Raw genomic sequence first — 13,844 nt, 5'->3', positions numbered from 1 at the left:
TACTTGAACACTAAAGTGGCCCTCCAATGAGACGACAGTGCCACCCGTGGCCCACAGCTCATTTGAGTTTGAGACCGCTGATTTAGACCCTTTACTTTAGTCACAGTATTCAAAACATTAAAGTGAGGAAATGAGAAGCGTTGTTTATCAGAAAGGTTTCTGCCTGTTTTTGTTGAATTAAGCTCGGCAGGATCTAAAAACCAGCTCCATAAAATAAAAGTGTTTATGATTTTGACACCAGTCCCATTTAAAGAAGTGCAAGAAGAATTTATTTCACTTAAAAACCAACAGAAACTAACAGCAGCAGAGTTGATGTGAATGCTCCCGGCCTCTGTACCGTGTTAAAATTAGCTGAAATAATTTGATGACATAAAACACGTCTCCTAAATGATTTAGCAATCATACATTTGTACTTACATAACTTTACTTGTAACTTCATTTCAAAAGAGTTTGTTTTTTTTTCTTAAATCTTTATTTTCAATCCATCAGCCTTTGGTATCATTATCACCCCACCGTGGGGCGGGTGGGCCGCAGTTGTATCTACACAAAATCTTGGATGAATTCAAATCTCAGTGACCTTGACCTCAAAAAAGTCTTGTGAATGCGATAATTTGAGACATGGGTGATGAAGGATTTTCAAACTGACACCATAGGAGGAGGCAGCCTGCAGTATGTTTAAACGTTCTGTTACTTACAGCGGATTTTAACAGGTATTATTAATAACTGTCTCTATTCTATCATTCTACTGTATTTGTATAAGGACAGACAGATTGTGCTAAGACTGCTGGACTGTTGTCATGGCAGTGACAGTAAATATTTTCAGTGAATCAAATACATTACAGAAGTGTATACACTGTAATCTGATTACACATACATTGCATAATAAAAGAAATGCATGACCTTCTGCAGACAGAGTGATTATAACAGTAGACCAGACCTTTTTTTATTATTTTTTCACTTATCATCAGATAGAAATGCGGTGATACTGCTCTCTGCCCAGGTTTACAGTAGCGCCATGTGCCCAAACAAGCCACAGCGATGCATTCCACAGCAACTACAGGACAAGCTGGCTCATGTTTAGAAAACTTGCATGAAGTCAATTCTACCTGCTCCAGGATCCACCTTAATTGTCACTGTGAGGTTTCCACTTGCAGCCGCTGCACGTAAGGAGGAGAGAGCCGAAAGCATTATGTGCGTGCAGTTCTTGCGCTGACGCACACCCTCCTTCTCTTAAGTTCTCTAGTCAGTTCTAATCTGTTGAGTACTGAGGACGTACCACCACCTGGTAGGAGAACAGGTTTGAGTGGCACGGGTAGACTTGTTCTGAGATGCTGGGAACAGCTATGGGGCTGTCGCTGTCAACAGCATTAAATTCGTTCACGTGGAACACGTGCCTTCCTGCGCACATGAGAATGAGCCTGTTGCTGTAACGGATGCGGCCCTCCATCTCACTGGGTAAATTCTTTTGTTCAATCTTCAAGCTGATCGCTGGTAAAGAAGCACAAGTGACACTTTGCTTCGTGCAGTCTTCCTCTCTGACGTAGGTCGTGACTTTCCAGCGCATGGTGTGAAAAGCGAAATAGGCGCTGTTATGAACCGGGGTTTGGAAATCAGACGTCAAGCTGCTGACTCGCTGGCCTCGAAGGATGTAGACCCCGGAGTGCTGGTAAGCTCGGATCTCCTGACTGCTGAAGGTGAAGCTCCACGGTCTGCCAGTGTAAATCCTGGGTGTGTAGATGGTTCCTGTCAGGTCGCTGAGGAGCATTTTTACAGGAAGAGCATTAAACTGAAACCCCTCCAGCTTGCTAGCGTGGTACTCTGAGCTGTCAAGACTGTATAAGTCCTCAGCTGGTATCATCGGGAAGCGGACGAGATTTAGAAGTATCTCACGCATGGTTGCGTTTCCTCGAGCTTCTGCCCATCTCTCCAGTCCGCTCAGGACGACTGTTTCGTTACGCACCACGAGGTCTGAGCGAGAAAGGAGTGCTTTGACCAGATTAAAAGGAAGGCTTGTCCAGGCCGGGGAGTTGATCAGCGCCTCGCAGTTCCACGCCAGGTAGCGAAGACATAGTTGCTGCAGCGTGTCGTCACTTCTGCGAACTGCGTACTCATAAAGAGAGTTCTGACTTTGGAAGGTGGGGTCCTCGGGGAGAAACAGTCTGAAGAGATTCGCAGCCTCATTGTGATATTCAGTCAGGCCCCAGTCAGAAGCCATTTTCAGGATGCAGTGGGAGGAGGCTAATGTGACCGTAATCTTCCTCGTGTAGAAGTATCTGAAATTCAAAAATTTGATTGACAGATCACAGGTTTACATAGAAATATGTGCAAGTGTGAACTTTTTATACCTGACAAATATGTCGGCATGTTGGCTGCAATCAGAAGACACATTAATGAGCAAGCTGCTGAGGTCTGGATGCAAAGACTTGAGGTTTGAATTGAGAGAAAGGATGACCCTGTGAGCACAGATGGTCTCCACTATGTTGTTATCCACTGCCACTGCAATGTCCACGTCACAGTCCTGTCTGCTGTCAAACAGCTCGCCTAGCTGCTGAGAGAGGCTGGCATTGTGGTCCAACGTGTACTCGTGGTTGAGGTCCCTGCTCTGAGGCTCCGCCCCTGATAGAGATCACAGACACGGTGAATACACCTGTTTCTAAGACAAATGTCTTTCTGACCTTTATTTCTCAGAGGAGGTTGGAGACTTCTGTCCTTATGCTAACATCCTCACCTTTCTCACATCTAACTCCGGCATCTTCGCCGTGACCGCAGTTATGGACCCCCCAGCCAGGAAACGTACACTGGAGTAGGTTAATCTCCGACCCACCGCAGGTTAAATCGTCCATCCAGATGTTACCGACCCCTAAAACCAAAACAGCCACACAATTACAGTCTAGCCATTAACCACTGAAATGCAGCGCGTAAGAGGCGCGTCGTGGTTTCGTTACCGGCGCCAAATGCAGCTGATCCAGGAGCCTCGGCTGCACCAGGGAAACGCAGCTGTCGACACACTACATGAGCGTCATTTATGTCCCAGCCATCGTCGCAAATCGTCCCCCAAACTCCATCGTGAAAGATCTCCACACGGCCCTCGGAGTATTCCTGGCCACCAGCCAGCCTGATGTAACCTTCTTCATAGGCTAAAGGAACAACAATGCAGTGTAATCGATTTATTTGGGATTTATGGAGAAAGATGAAGGATCATGTAGATTTCACAGCACAACAGATATATAGCTATTTTCCCACTTTTATTTAAAAATACTGATATCAGATCAGCGGTGGTTTGTTCTAGAGACTGTAACAGGCTGCAGAAATTCACAGCAATATGAGCAAACGTCTCGACAGCGTTAGTACTGTACACAGCGTTACAACATCAGCTGTTCTTTACAGTGACCAGGGTTAAGACCATGCAGTTATTAAACAAACAAACAAACAAACATGTTTTTAAAAAATGAACATCACTTTTAATTCAATTCAGTTGTATTTATACAGGGCCAAATCACAACAACAGTTGCCTCAAGGTACTTTATATTGTAAGGTAGACCCTACAGTAAATGTCTGGATGGAATTTCCTCCCAGGACAGGAAAAGTAATTAAGTGAGCTGTGACCATAAATGTTTTCCTTATAAATTTTTGATTCATTATTGCACATATATAAAGCATTAAATAAAACTAAAGTGCATCATTATTAGCACTTGCATTATACTATCGCGGCTATGTTAGGTGCAAACATCTGAAACCTTTCTTTGTATCTGCACACCTCATACCGTGATAGCCAGTTGGTGTTGGGTTGTGATTGGCTGCCATGTTAGTAAACGAACTCATAACAACATCCTGAGAATGCTCATAATCCTCTGTGCTGGTAATAATTATTTATTTATTTGTTGTGACACGATAACTTTATAAAGTAACCCTTAAACTGTCGACTGACGGTTTCTTGCGGTTATGAAACCTTGGAAACAAGCGACAACCTCATCAAGAACATGCATGCACATGCACATGTGTTTTAGGTGTGTTCTAATACTAAACAAACAACACTACACTTGTGTTCAGCTTAGATTGTAATATTAATAGAGAATTGAGTTTAATGGGAAATCAGTTTTACTCACCACTGGATAAGGTGACGCTCAGCAGAAGAATACAGAATAAAAAAGCATTTCCATTCATTTTAATGGCTCTAAACTGGAGACAAAAGGCAAAAGTGCAACACGTTTCTGTATTAAAAATGCGTTCTTTTCTTTATCAGCAATCATCCTGCTTCTTTCACACTTGAGCATAATAATGATGTTTCTGCTTTAAAAAAAATACATCAGAGTTTTAAGAGTTGGAGAAGTTTTGTGTGCACATCATCACATTCAAATGCAGCTTTGCAGAGCAGCGACTGAAATCATAAAAGAAAAACTAAACGTCCTTTTCTTTGTTGCCAGCAAATCATCAATCATACGCATTCCTGACCAAAGCTAGGAAAGGACTTACTAGAGCTCCAGGTTAAGAAAAGCTGCTCTGTGATGAGGTCCGTCAGTCCGTGAACTGAAGGAGCCACTTTACTTACTTTATTTGTAGGCGGTGGTTTTCCAGGAATTACCACACCCAACGTGCTTTTCAAACAACTTGGGATGATGCCACATTTAGTTCCAAAACATATGACTTTGTCACAAAAGATTCATAACGAGGCTTTATATTTTAATGGCCAATAATATTTTCATGAGATTATGGATAGATCATACTCAATACAATGAGAAGTGAAAATAGTAAAAACAGAAAGCAGGACGAAATGTAGACTTTAAACTTAAATATTGCATTTCTAAGCTATGTTGGATCATGTATAGCAGTTGGGCATGCATACTTTTGGGGTCCCCATGCTGCCCGCACATGAGCTAGAGATAAAGTTATTTCAAAGCCAGAAGTTGATGTTTGTTTAGAGGCCAGTGTGAGTCCATCACCAGCAGATGGCGACATCATGAAGGCCAAAGAGCGCGCTCAGACAGACGACAACTTCAGCAATGCTCAAGCATCCAGGCTCACTGTCACATTGTTAGCATGAGCTGTGCTCGCCCTGCTGTGGCTAAAAGCTTTTAAACCATCACCAGGCTCTATGAACGTAGCTGCAGAAATAAAAACAGCTGTGCTTCCATCATCTCACCTCCACAATCTTCCTGCTTCACCTTCAAGTGATCGAGCAGCTGTGAATTTCTGGAATGTTTTCAATCATTAACATGTCTCCCAGCACGAATTTCTCGATGTGTGTTTCAAACTAAACACGGTTTTTAGTCTGTATCCAGTGTGAATGCATCATCCCATAACTGTGAAATTCAGCTACAGTTTATCACAGGCATCAAATGTTTTTCACTATCCTTGATCTTACGGAGCCCCGCACGGGACATGGGAGAAAAAAAAATTACGATGAACTTTTGCGAGAAAACAAATTCAGGATCTCGCAAAACTTATGCGAGATCTCGCAAAACGTCGGAGCACTTTTGCAAATATGTGATGTCTTGTAAACCGAGCAGATATCTGACGTTTACACAACTACATTCACGCCTCAAAATATCTTAAAAGTGTATTTTGTGACCCAGAAAGAGTAATATTACAACTAAGTAGCTGCCGCCATTGTTGGAATTCAACTTTTGCAAGATCTCGCAAAAGTTTTGTGAGATCCCGAGTTTGTTTTGCGAGATGTCGCAAAAGTTTTGCGAGATCTCGAGTTACTTTTGCAACGAGATCTCGCAAACAAACTCGGGATCTCGCAAAAGTTGAATTCCAACAATGGCGGCAGCTACTTAGTTGTAATATTACGGAGCCCCGCAGGGGACATGGGAGGGGAAAAAAATAAAGACGGACTTTTGCGAGTTTGTTTTGCGAGATCTCACAAAACTTTTGGGAGATCCCGAGTTTGTTTTGTTGCCATTGTTGGAATTCAACAAACTCGGGATCTCGCAAAAGTTCATCGTAATTTTTTTTCTCCCATGTCCCTTGCGGGGCTCCGTATGATCTACACCAAAGAGTAATTAATAATTAATAATAGTTGTTTAACAATGTTAAAATTGTATGTGATGACAGAAACCAATAGCAGCTTGTGCTGATTTAACTTAAGTGAAAATCAGGTCACGCCCAAGGTCACACCAAATACAAAAGTCAGCAAACAGAGCAAACCTCTGCAGCTTCTTCAAAACCAGCTGTGGGCAACCAGCCATCACAGACTGATACAGCTACTAAAGATTTCAATGAAGAATATTTAAAACTTTCTGATTAACACTGCAGACACTAAATAAGCAGTATTTATTTATCTGTGTAGGTACACCTGTAGGGAAATTTGCGTATAGAGCAGTGTGGTAAAGTAGCAGAAGCAGAAGCTTCAGATTTTATAAAAGGATGACATGTAGCTCTCATGCGTTCCATCTTCAGCAGCTAATCTTTCAGTGTTTCAGCTCTATGAGGATCAACGGGTGGGAACTTCTTATTATAAGAGCTTAAAATAATGACGACTAAACATGATGAGTGTGTTTCACACCGATAAGCTGATGAACATGATGATAACACCAGTTTCAGTCTTACACTGGGTAAAGGATGCAGCTGAAAGCCACATTTACCACATATGATAATCGTACTTTCCACTGAAGCAAACTGCTCAATAAAAGTTCACCTCAACACTCCTACAAACACATGCTGGCATCATGCTCGGTCTGCAGAAATTTCTACTCGTCTGTGTCCTGGCATGCTTCGTACAACTTGGTAAGAACTGCAACTGCAAGACGATTGGATCATATCACTCATCAGACCTCACTGTTAAATATAAGCTCTCCTCTTTCTCTCCTGTCCGTCTTTCTCCATATTTATTTTAAATCCCTCTTTAATACTCTGGCACCTGTTTACTTGTCCAATCTGCTGAAGCCCTATGTCCCCCCTCTTTCACTCCAGTCAGCTAAGCAGCTGTTTCTCTCAGTCCCTAAATCGCGGCTGAAACTTAGAGGAGACTGAGTGTGACTGTTGTGGCCCCGAAGCTTTGGGGTGAGCTTCCTCTTCACATTAGGCAATCTACTTCAGTGGTGGTCTATAAATTCAGGTTAAAAACTCAATATTAGACACTGGCTTTCAACTCAGTGGGTAACTGACACTTGTTTTACTGCAATCTATTCATTGTATTTATTATACTTATGGTACTTATATGGTATATTTCTGCTGTACAGCACTTTGGTCGCCCATGTGTTGCTTTTAAAGTGCTACATAGGGGATGACAATGTAGCCGGTGTATCAGAAAAACTCAGGAGAGTTTTCTCCAAGCATGACATCCCGGTGCATTTCAGACCCAGCAACACGCTCAGACAAAAACTGGTTCACCCGAAAGACAAAACTCCAAAACACAGACTTAACAATGTGGTGTATGCTGTACAGTGCAGCGAGGAATGCCCAGACCTCTACATTGGAGAGACCAAACAGCCACTTCACAAGCGCATGGCACAACACAGAAGAGCCACCTCCACAGGACAAGACTCAGCAGTCCATCTGCATCTTAAGGATAAAGGACACTCTTTCGAGGATGCCAATGTTCACATTTTGGACAGAGAGGACAGATGGTTTGAAAGAGGAGTGAAAGAAGCCATCTATATCCACTGTAAGCAACCATCTTTGAACAGAGGCGGTGGTTTACGACACCAACTGTCTGCCATCTATAATCCAGTTTTGAGTTCCCTCCCCAGACGCCTTAACGCCCACTCACATCCTGGGCCATCTGACCTCAGGAATTCGCATGATAAGGTGGGGCCAGGTTTCACAATGAGCTCACCCGAAACCCTGGCTGATTGGGACCCACACCCAGTTTCACACCTTGGCTCAGGCGATTAGAGGATCATCAGGGGGTCCTTTTGTCCCTCTGTGGGGGGTCACTCCCACTAGGTTTATATCTGGGACTCTCCACCATTTGACCTTAGAACTGAAGAAGCTTCTCGGATGAGAGGTGAAACGTCTTCAAGCAACTTAAAGAAGTCCAGACGCTTTTCTTTGCAAGCTCCTTTGACTACGATGACCTGGATGACTGAGAACCTTCACAGACATTTTAAAGTGCTATATATATATATATATATATATATATATATATACATACATACATACACAACTGTACAGAAAAAAGATAAACTACAAATAAATACAACTGTGTTGTACTTGAATAGAAATAGAAACAAATGAGAATAAATAAATACAATAGTACACTGACAGAGTGGAACAGTGCAATACACAATAGTGTAAGTATTGGAAGTGAGGGGATAGTGTTATGTAGTCTAAGAAGTATGTGGAGAAGAGAGAAGAGAGTCCAGTGTTGTGTTCAGGAGTCGGACCGCTTGGGGGAAGAAACTATTTCACAATCTCGCCGACCTGCTCCTGATACTGCAGACTGGGAGGGATGATGCAGGTCAGCCATGATGTTAGTGGCTTTAAGAACGCAGCATGAGGTGTAAATATCCTGTAGACTGGGTAGGGAGCTGCCAATAACGTGTTCAGCGGTCCGCACAGTTCTCTGGAGGGGCTCTGCGGTTGGACGTGTGGGAGTTTCCATACCAGACTGTGATGCAGCTGGTTAGGACGCTCTCTGTGGTGCCTCTGTGTTAAGGACGGCTTCTGGGAGGCACACCTTCAATCGTCTCAGGAAGTGCAGTTTCTGCTGGGCTTTTTTTACTGATTTGGTGTTGCTGGTCCAGGACAGGTCCTCTGTGATGTGAACACCGAGGACTTTGGTGCTCTTCACTCTACTTGTGATGAGCACCGACGATGACACACCAGCAGGAGAGTCTTCTATGGGTCGATGTTTGATGTTCAGCGGCGTGCAGTGACGTCAAATAATGTCTCACCTCAATTGTGTTCAAACTGCTGTAGAAATGTAAGAAAGTCTAGATATTTGTATTAAAAGTAGAGAGTACGAGTTTAAAGTTGTCATAAATATAAATACACAAGTATAGTACTTCCCACCTCTGGAGATTACTGCATTACTTCATTTTCAATAAACACATTACTAACAAAGTTTACTAAGAAATCAGAGTCATGATGAGTCCTGATGCTCCTTTAAAATGTGCTAGGGTCATGTTGTGTAGCTCTGCCAGCTCAGCTTGAGACACTTTACTGTGTTCTGGCTCATTCAGAGAGCGTTTGTGTTTCACAGTCGGAGACTCACTGTGTTTATCTGTCAGCTCAGTCTGAATATCTGAATCCAGAATCAGCGAATCTAGAACCAGCGGTGTCTGTGGTTCAGATACAGTTTTCTGAGAATTTAAACAGACCGTGAGAGTGAGCATGTTGGTATTTCACATCTATCTATATATGTGTGTGTTTAACATAAGCTTTTCTCTACATAAACAGACACTTCTTTTTAATGATTATGTGTGTGTGTGTGTGTGCGTGTGTGTGCGTGCGTGTGTGTGTGTGTGTGTGTGTGTGTGTGTGTGTGTGTGTGTGTGTGTGTGTGTGTACGTGTGTGTGTGTGTGTGTGTGTGTGTGTGTGTGTGTGTGACCTTGTTTACATATCTTTGTGGGGAAAACTGGAAAGTTTACTATACTTGTGTGGACCAACAGCCCTTATAGGGACAAAATCCTGGTCCCCACGAGTTTGAAGGCATTTTTGGGACTCAAAATGTGGTTTTAGTGTCAGAGTTACAATTAGGTTACAGTTAGGGTAAGGGTGTGTGTCTGTGTGTGTGTGAAACAGCTTCATAGTCCCAGAAATGTGTATCTTTTCCAAAAGTAATTAAGATAAGTGTCTGGTGATATAGAAAAAAATCTTATGTTACAAACATACACAGACTCTCTCACACACACACACACACACACACACACACACACACACACACACACACACACACACACACACACACACACACACACACACACACACACACACACAGCATTATTGTACTTGTACATCTGCTTCTGTAGGTTTAAACGTTAAGCTTCGTGTTTTTTGAGTTTAGCTGTTGTTACAAAAGCTTCAGCCACATCATTGGCTGGACTACTGCAATTCATTATTATCAGGATGTCCAAAAAACTCGCTGAAAAGCCTTCAGCTAATCCAAAATGCTGCAGCAAGAGTCCTGACAGGGACTAGAAAGAGAGATTAATAATCATATCTGTTATTAATCTCTGTCTCTCTTCCACAGCATGTATTTTATCCTGTCTTCCTTCTCTCACTCCAACCGGAGTCTGTATCTGCTGTACAATATAAAGCACCTTGAGGTGACTTTTGTTGTGATTTGGCGCTATATAAATAAAATTGAATTGAATCATTTCACTCACATCTAAATTAGCATTTGCTCTTTAGCTGAACATGAAGATAAAAGCCAGTTTTATCTGTCAGGGTTCCTTTTTGTCCTGTAACGATTTCATTACGAGTCACAAAAGGACATTTACAAAAGTTCTCAAAGTGATTAAACTTTATATTTTCTGCGTTGCTCTCTTCTAAGAGCAAATGCCGACAAAGAAGAAAACGAAACCAGAAAACCAGCAGCCTTCTGAAACCCAAACCCACTCTTACATGTGTTTTTGTACTGATAACCGTGATCAAACTATAACAAGTTTGTGGTTTGTACACTCGGCTCTGTGACACGTTTTCTATATAGTCTCTCATGTTTAAGACTGCTCCAGTTAACGCTGGCTGCTCTGAAAACTCTCAGTGCTGAGCGTCTCACCTGTGTGTGTCTGTCTCTGGTCCTCAACTTCTGTAAAAGAAGATTGTAACACTCTCCTCAGCTGGTGCTGCTCCACAATCCACCAACACACTGCGCACATCTGGAAAAGAATCACTTTAGCGGCCACAGTGCAGTTCATCTATAGTTTGCTGTGAACTGTGCTCATAATATGTGAGACAACATGGCCCACCAAACCTGGAATATCCCTAGACTTTTTTCATTTTTGTTGATTTCATTTGACCTTTTCAGCACATGGAAGTGAAATCATACATGGTACAAAAGCCCCAGAGAACTCGATGCAGTACATGGCCTCTGTGCAGAACAACAAGGGTGAACGTGTTTGTGGAGGATTTCTCATGACTGAGGACTTTGTAGTGTCGGCTGCACACTGTGATGGCTCGTGAGTAATCAAACATCTTCTGCTGTAATCTCTGACTCATGTCATTAAAATACATTTAGAAAATGTATTGATTACCTTTAACTGATTACTCCTTCATCAGCCTCACACACGTCGTTCTCGGCAACCACAATCTCAAGAATGGCAGTCATCAAAAAATAAAGATTGAAAACAAAACCATCCATGAAAATTATCAACAGGTTGGACTGGGTAATGACATCATGCTGATTAAAGTAAGGACATATTCACAGTTTAACATGATACATATTTGTGGTCTTATTATTCTAATTGTATTTTTTTTATATATTATTTTAGCGTCTTTACCTCACAAATTAAAGCACGTTGAGAGAACTGTTGTTGTGATTGGGCGCTGTATAAATAAAATTGATTTGGACTGAAACAGACATTTCTATTTTTACTTTGTGTCTCCAGCTGTCTGAGAAAGTTAAACTGGGCCATGGTGTAGAAAAAATTAAGCTTCCACAGGCTGAAATAAACCTAAAAGAAAACCAAGTGTGTCAGGTGGCTGGATGGGGAACAACTAAAACTCACGGTAAACCTGTTGATGAGCTGAGGGTGGTGGACGTGTCTGTCATTCAACGAAAGGTCTGTGAGCCCCAGTGGCCTGGTCTTCCTGCCAATGTTATCTGTGCAGGTGGATATGAGACAGACAAAGGATTCTGTCAGGTATGTTTTCTGTCCTTTCCGTGTAAACTGGCTCCTTCATCACAAATATATTTTTAAAAATAAATGGAATAAAAGCTGGTAAATTAACATTCTTCCTCTTCACAGGGAGATTCTGGTGGTCCTCTGGTGTGCGACGGGTTGGCTGTTGGCATTGTTTCTTTCAACTATAAAGAAAACTGCAGTTACCCCAATAAACCCAACATCTATACAGACATCTCAAAATACCTTCAGTGGATCAACAGGATTGTGAAATCCAGAAAATATGAGGAGTAAAAACTTCACTGAAAATTTGGCTTGTATATTAATTCTCTGTCAGTGTAGTCAAAAATGAAAAGAATTAAATATGTGATTTCCTTTTTTTAAATGATTGTTTTGTTTGAACATTATAAATAATAAAAATAACAATAAAACACAGTAAACAGTAAAAAAAAAACCCTACCCATATAAATGTGATAAAGACTGTTCTCATTTACCAACTTACATTAAAAAATAAACACCATCAAAAATTTGTAGAATGTGTCCTTTCCTGTTAAATACCTGGAAGTTCAGTGAGGTTGATCCACTTGATCATATGACCCATGTCCTGAAAATATACTGTACTTATGATATAAGATTTCTACAAGTAATAAATTACACATGAATTAAAATGACCTACAGTACTAGCAATTACTTACAGTATTTGTGTATTTCCTTTCAAGTACTCAAAATTTAGGTACAACCTAAAATTACTTACACACTACTTAAATGCAACTATTATTATTTTTTAAGTAACTGGCGTTGCGATACTTAAAACATCACGTTGCAATGAATAATTATATACCACACAATCTACACACTTGAAAATGAGCAGTTATTTAATCATATCCTCATTAATGCTGTTTAATCATTTACAAATCACTGTTTTTCCCCTTCAGCCAGTGGAACAATTACCCACTCAGTGTAAATACACTCTACTCTGTTTTTTTGTCATCTTCAGATAACAACAGATGATTATCACCAACCACAGTCTTCTCAAAGTTTGCAGAGTCATCTACGCTTAAATATAAATGAAACACATATAAATGTACATCTGTAGTGTTCTGTGTGCAGCATATGTATATTCCAACACATGCACAGTATTTTAAAGTGAGCGGGGAGTGTATTGTGCAAATGATGCTCCTCATTTCTGTTAAACACTGTTGGTGGTGATTCTTTCAACTACAAAAACAACTGCAAACACCCCGATAAGCCCAACGTCTATATGACATCTCAAAATACCGTCAGTCTACTGACAAGCTAATTAAGTTTTACTTTTGCATTATTGAAATGTAATTTCTGATCGCACTGTAAGTGTGACCAGAAATAAAAAAATAAAAATATCATTAGACATTTCATATCCTTTTGTAACAATTGTGATCTTTTTTATTATCAGCTCGATTTCAACAAGAGTGAAACATTTGTTGATTCAGTCATTTCAATTAAACTGTTTAATAAAGGGTCATTGGGACAAAAGGAAGATTAAAAGAGTACATAGTGATGAGGAAATAAAGTCACCAGAGATCACTGGTCTATTGCAAGACTATCACATAGAGAAAGACAACCTTTCACACTCCTGTGTGAATTTAGAATCACCCGCTAACTTCACTGCATGGGGATAGATCCCATGCGGGCGTGAGCATCACTTAACACTGTGGTCACATCAGGCCTCACACATGCAGGGCAAGACTTAGGCACTGTTATCTTGCTGGCCTTGTTGAGAGCAGCCACCCAGTCTCTCATGTCGGTCACATCATTGGCTTGCAGGAAGTACCGTCACGAAAGTGCATTGATGACAAAGCAGAACTCTGTCTTGGGCTTTTGCTTCGTTGTAGCTTCACTCACCTTATGTAGGTTAATTTCAGGCTGCCAGTCTCCACTGGGCAGGTTCTGAGGGTTGTCCAGTTCAAATAGGCTGCACAAACAATTCAGCTTCCGTGTGCTTAAATACACCTGCAACAAAAGGATGTGCATGGGCAGGTGGGCGAATGACTGAAATGAGAGTGGTGTACGTGTCTGTCATTAACCCACAAGCCTGAGGAACAATGGTGTGGTCTTCCTGCCAGTGTTATCTGTGC

The 13,844-nt window shown here is 41.4% G+C and overlaps 2 protein-coding genes across 4 annotated transcripts; one reads left to right on the top strand and one right to left on the bottom strand.

Annotated features, from left to right (window-relative positions):
* Positions 1–246: 246 nt before the first annotated feature.
* Positions 247–5,361, bottom strand: LOC113016912 (galectin-3-binding protein B-like). Of its 3 annotated transcripts, none has more exons than XM_026160101.1 (6): positions 5,141–5,361; positions 4,107–4,179; positions 2,946–3,137; positions 2,729–2,860; positions 2,346–2,616; positions 247–2,273 (listed from the first exon to the last, which is right to left on the bottom strand). In XM_026160101.1, exons 2-6 carry the CDS (start codon positions 4,162–4,164, stop codon positions 1,250–1,252), a joined length of 1,677 nt encoding a protein of 558 aa, XP_026015886.1. In that variant the 5' UTR covers positions 4,165–4,179; positions 5,141–5,361; the 3' UTR covers positions 247–1,249. The 3 variants fall into 3 exon arrangements, with proteins under 3 accessions (XP_026015886.1, XP_026015884.1, XP_026015885.1); XM_026160099.1 differs by lacking the exon at positions 5,141–5,361 and adding an exon at positions 4,474–4,771; XM_026160100.1 differs by lacking the exon at positions 5,141–5,361 and having other exon boundaries at positions 4,107–4,771.
* A 679-nt stretch (positions 5,362–6,040) lies between these two features.
* LOC113016276 (granzyme B(G,H)-like) lies at positions 6,041–12,039 on the top strand. Its single transcript, XM_026158984.1, has 5 exons — positions 6,041–6,729; positions 10,917–11,067; positions 11,168–11,297; positions 11,497–11,751; positions 11,857–12,039. Exons 1-5 carry the CDS (start codon positions 6,672–6,674, stop codon positions 12,022–12,024), a joined length of 762 nt encoding a protein of 253 aa, XP_026014769.1. The 5' UTR covers positions 6,041–6,671; the 3' UTR covers positions 12,025–12,039.
* Positions 12,040–13,844: the final 1,805 nt, after the last annotated feature.

The sequence above is a fragment of the Astatotilapia calliptera genome, chromosome 23 (assembly GCF_900246225.1).
Source record: "Astatotilapia calliptera chromosome 23, fAstCal1.2, whole genome shotgun sequence".
Taxonomy (NCBI): Eukaryota; Metazoa; Chordata; class Actinopteri; order Cichliformes; family Cichlidae; genus Astatotilapia; species Astatotilapia calliptera.
Note: the sequence above shows the minus strand (reverse complement) of the source record. Positions and strands in the feature narration are given on the sequence as shown.